The following is a 4,900-nucleotide window of genomic DNA, read 5'->3' as shown; positions in this document are numbered from 1 at the left end:
ACCCCTTGATGTTTAGGGTTCTATCTGCCGATTTCTTTAGGAACTTGTCACTTAAAGATGTTTTTAGCAAAAAACTGTTGTTGTTGTTCTTCTTCTTCTTGAGGTAAAATTAGCTATTTGGGGTAATTGGGTAGTGTAATTGTGAACTGTTCTTGAGTTAATTCCTTGTTGCTTTTGGATCCATTAAATTCGGATTTTTTAGGGTTTTCTTTACCCCAATCTCAAACTTGGTGCCCTTAATTCAGATTTTTAAGAAAATATTGAGGAAAATGTTCACAAAAAATTGGAGCAATTTATTTCTTATCAAATTTGAACGTGAACAACTAAAGAGGATTAATCGTGGTGTAATATTTTCCGTCAATTGTACATAATTTTGATTGTATAATAACAAATATAGCTCTCGATGTATATATATTGTAAATGTTGTGAGCTAAATTTGTTAATGAAATAGTAAATTGATAGAATGCGTTAACTTTGAAGAAAAATATTAACGTTGTGATTAGTTGTTCTTAGTTGTTCATTGCCGAAATTGATAGGGATTAAATTGTTCTGAGTTTTTAGAGGGATCAATTTGCTCAATATCAAAATTGAGAGGTACTAGGGAGGTCTTTTTTACTTCTTTTCTCAATATACAAAGATGAGTACATTTTAACTTAAATATGAAAGATGCCTATATATATATATATATATAAAACTGTTTCATTTTCATGTAAGTTCTATTCTGTATCTTTCCTTGTTCATTTTTCAGTTTATAATGTTTATGTTTTTATTCCTGTAAAGACAAATACATCTTTGTTTTTGGTAATTTAGGGTGAAATTATTTTTCAGGAGTGCTAAAAAAGGTACATATTTGTGTAATTCTTTTGTCCGATTGGAATTTGATTAGTGTATATTCGAACCTTTAAGGTCTTACTCCGAGTTTTCTTATAGTTGAAGTTCAGGGCAAAAATGCCCTTAAAAATCTGTTAAAATTCATACTCCAATTAAAACCATCACTCTCATCGCTGCTTCCTCGGCTGTATCTCTTTATTCCTTCGCTTTTGCTACGGCGGCGCCGTTCGCTAGAATCTCCTCCGAAAAACAAACAACGGCGACGAAGGCTACGGTCCTTTTTTCCTTTAGAATCCGCTCCAAAAGCCTAAGCTTTGCTCATATTTTGCCAAAGGTATGCATAAATTCCAACTCTTTTTTTTTTATCCATTTGTTTTATCTTTTATTTGAATTTGGTTTTGTTCAGCTGAGCTTAAGCTGTATTTCAATGGTGAAAGTAAAAGTACTTAGCTTAGTGCTGTTTGAATGTGTAATTAATTTTTGAATATTAGTATCTGATGTTTAAAATTGTAGTTTTTTTTTTCCTAAAATGTTTTATGCTAACTTTAAAATTGAGTAATGTAAGTTACTTTGTTCTGTAAATGATCAATTGCTAATGCATTAGTAAAATCTGAAAAAAGAAAGTACAAAAATATGTAATCATAGAATAAGTTATTTTATTAGGCTAGGGATTTAAGGTCTTTGATCCTGCACCTTTTCTGCAAAATCTATATATGTATATGTGTGTGTATACACACTAGTAACCCTTGATTTGCTGCCAACTTTTCAGCTGATTAACGAAGATGCCGCAGGAACCAGCTAGGCATCATAGATTGTTACCAGTTCGGCCTTTAACTTTCTCACCATTTGCTCGTTCTGTTGCTCGAGTTGCTACTGCTTACCTGGTTAAACATCACATGCACGATGCCATGCAGCAATCTGCTGGTTTGTTTTTTTCATTATTTTGTGTGTGTGCTTAAAGTGATAAATAATTGCTTTTCTGTTGCTATTATCTGCTTGACATTTACTGTTATTTTCGATTTTTGCATTCTTATTCTTTTCTGGCCTAAACTGTAGGTGATGAATTTAAGGAGAAGTTAAAAAACGTAGACAGACAATCTGAGTCATCTGAGGATGAAGAATTTGATGTAAGTACTTAATTACAGGTAACGTTGATTATACTATGAAATATATCTAAAGGTTTTTAGTAAATTTGTCCCTTTTCTTTCTCCTTCTATCTTTAAAAGGGAGTTGTCCAAGCAGATTTTGCATTCTTTGACCCAAAACCAGATGATTTTCATGGTGTGAAAACATTGCTGCAATCCTACCTTAATTACAAGCAATGGGATTTGAGCGGTTTTGTAGACTTGATATTGGGACAAATCACCGTTGGAACTGTTGTTAAATTAGAGGATGATGAAGACAATGGAGTTTTTTCTATAATTACTGCCCTTAACTTGGGGAGATACAAGGTAAGAAAGTTATTCTTTTGATCTGAATGGCTGTTAACTGTTCTTTGTTGAACTGTTTCCTATTGGCAAGATTAATTTACTGACCCTAACTTGAAATTGATATACTTAAAGGTAATCCATACCATTGATCTGCTAAATATTGCACCATCCTGGTTTTGCCATTGTTGGAATAGATTAAATAGTCACCTTGTACTTGATTGTATAGAATCTTAGTTAAAATCCCATAGCGAGAATAATGGACCAAGTTAACTGACCAATATCATTCGATGTGATAGATCAGGTAGTAGACAACTATGTTGGGTCTTTCTTTTCAGTTTTCTTAAAGTGACTGCATCTGAGGCATATTTGGATATAGGTATGAGAATATGATCTTCTAAGTACATTTCAAATACATGGAAATCTTGAAAAAAAATTTGAACATACCCATTTTTTATCCTTCTCGTAATCCAACACTCACACCTGAGTCTAGGTAACACAAACAAACAAAACTTTTAAATGAATCTTTCTTGTTGTACCGGTGGTTGATGCCTACCTAAAGGCTAAATATCTTTTATTCCTTCTTGAACTGTGGGTTCTTCGATAAAGTTTATCTGTTGAGGTGCTATTTCTTGTGTCAACATGCGAAACCCTTATATACCAAATGGTGTAGCTAAAATGTTGTGAATGTTGTTCGCTAGGATCACAAATGTATTACAGAGCTCAAGGAGTTCCTTCTTAACATATGCCATGAGAAAGATAAAATAGGAAACTTGAGATCACTTTTGGGAGTTGAAGCACAGAAAGTGGGTCTCCTGGTTTCCCAATGTGTCGTGAACCTTCCTCCTGAACTCTTGCCGCCTCTTTATGATGCACTCTTTGATGAACTTTCATGGGCTACTGAAGATGAGGTTAGATTTTGAGTAATGTGTACTTAATAAAAGGTATTGTCTTCTTTTTCTACCAAAAGCACTTATCATTGATAGTAAACTTATATATATATATATGTATGTTCTTGTTTCACTTTTTGAAGCCCACAGAGGAGTTGCGTAATTCCTTCCGGTTCCAATTTTACGTAGTAGTAAGCAAATTTTACAAGGTATAAGATCTTTCTTGTGCTGCTTTAACTTTTCATATGAGCATATTTTGATTATTCTTTCCCTGACTTTCGAGCTGAATCTACAGCACAAGAATGCAAATCAGAAAAGGTCTTCAAGCACTGACAAAGATGAGGCTTTCGTATATATTAAGCCTGAAGATGAGATTTTGCATAAGGTATTGATTCTTTGATCCATGTAATGTGTAATGCCATATGTTTTACGTGTCTATTGGTTTGTTTTCGTTTTTACATTTTAATGATTTCCTTTTAAAACACATTTCAGCTGAGCATGTGGTCCTTCCTTTTTCCATTGCAAACTCAACAGGTTGCAACTCATGAGGTTAGTAGAACTCAACATCAAATTTATCATAATCGATCCATTTTAGTTCATCTCTAAATTCTGTTTTTGAGATCTAAAATTTTGATAGTTCATTAACTTGTCTTTACTGTTCTTTTTCAGACAAATGGGGTATTATGACCTTTGTATTCTTGTTTTTGATCAATAACTATAATTATCTTCCAACGGTCGATCTTTTTCGCAGCTAAAAAATTACCAGCTAACAGGGATTGTTATGGCTGTCAAAGCAGAAGACATTTCCTCATTCCGACAACAATTGCATGCTTTGATAAGTGAATCTTGAATCTCGTTGAAAGAATGCAAAATTTTTGACACTTTAAGTACTGTATTTCTAACTTAAACAATTTTGCACGAGTTTGCTGTTCTGATAAATGTTGAAGATGCAACCCGATAATGGAGGAGTTGCAGGAAGGTAAGAATAGACTCCAATTTGCAAGCATAGCGAACACTCGGACCTGATTTAGGTGACATTTTTGTTGGAATGAATTTTTTGTTGTGATACAAAAGCTATTTTTTTTTAAACTTTAAATATTTATGTTTGTGACTTAAGATCCTTCAAGGACCCTTTAAATATCTTAGGGCTGGGCACGGTGGATTTCCTCAAATTTGATATCGTTTCAACTTGAACTCAATTTTTCAAAAAAAAAAAAAAATCCGATTCTAATGGATTGGGTCGGATGTTGGATTTGGGTTTTCTTTTTTGTCATCCCTACTTATAACCCGGTTGAGCATTATATAGTTTCCAAATGAAATGAGTCACTCCTATGGATTTCTGATTTTAATTATTGGAAATAATTATAACTTTTTTTTATTATAAAATATTAGCTATAAGGAAGACAACAGTTAAAAGAAATAGCCGAGGGATATGGCTTGCCTCTGTCTCTGCCTCTGCCTTCAATGCATTGGAAGGCATACTTAGTTGTTGCACAGCTTAGAGGTTGGAGATTTCTTAAGTTTCTTTGCGACTGCATATCTCCCGACTCTCCTTGAATGTCAATGTATGCACTCGCTAACCCCTCGGTGACTACACGTTAAAAGTTGGTTTAGACCAATCAAATAAACTCTATAAAATTATATCTAATAAATATCTTCTGAGCTTAATAGAATAAAAAAAAAGCTTTTCACTTATTTTCTCCATCTATATAACCTCTCATAACCTATAAAATTCACCTGTTAATCTTTTGG

The 4,900-nt window shown here is 33.3% G+C and overlaps 1 protein-coding gene across 2 annotated transcripts; it reads left to right on the top strand.

Moving 5' to 3' along the window:
- Positions 1 to 679: 679 nt before the first annotated feature.
- Positions 680 to 4,268, top strand: LOC107895139 (protein BCCIP homolog). 2 transcript variants are annotated; one of them, XM_016820379.2, is made up of 10 exons: positions 713 to 842; positions 931 to 1,165; positions 1,601 to 1,755; positions 1,888 to 1,958; positions 2,058 to 2,282; positions 2,960 to 3,169; positions 3,292 to 3,357; positions 3,444 to 3,533; positions 3,641 to 3,697; positions 3,900 to 4,268. In XM_016820379.2, exons 3-10 carry the CDS (start codon positions 1,614 to 1,616, stop codon positions 3,996 to 3,998), a joined length of 960 nt encoding a protein of 319 aa, XP_016675868.2. In that variant the 5' UTR covers positions 713 to 842; positions 931 to 1,165; positions 1,601 to 1,613; the 3' UTR covers positions 3,999 to 4,268. The 2 variants fall into 2 exon arrangements, with proteins under 2 accessions (XP_016675867.2, XP_016675868.2); XM_016820378.2 differs by having other exon boundaries at positions 680 to 1,165.
- Positions 4,269 to 4,900: the final 632 nt, after the last annotated feature.

Source organism: Gossypium hirsutum, chromosome A13 (assembly GCF_007990345.1).
Source record: "Gossypium hirsutum isolate 1008001.06 chromosome A13, Gossypium_hirsutum_v2.1, whole genome shotgun sequence".
NCBI lineage: Eukaryota > Viridiplantae > Streptophyta > Magnoliopsida > Malvales > Malvaceae > Gossypium > Gossypium hirsutum.
Note: the sequence above shows the minus strand (reverse complement) of the source record. Positions and strands in the feature narration are given on the sequence as shown.

Excerpts from the sequence above, each read along its gene's own strand:
- LOC107895139 (XM_016820378.2), top strand. The coding sequence starts at position 1,614 with ATGCCGCAGGAACCAGCTAGGCATCATAGATTGTTACCAGTTCGGCCT. Across the intron at positions 3,534-3,640 it reads AAGATGAGATTTTGCATAAG|CTGAGCATGTGGTCCTTCCT; the intron begins GTATTGATTCTT and ends AACACATTTCAG. Across the intron at positions 3,698-3,899 it reads AACAGGTTGCAACTCATGAG|CTAAAAAATTACCAGCTAAC; the intron begins GTTAGTAGAACT and ends TCTTTTTCGCAG.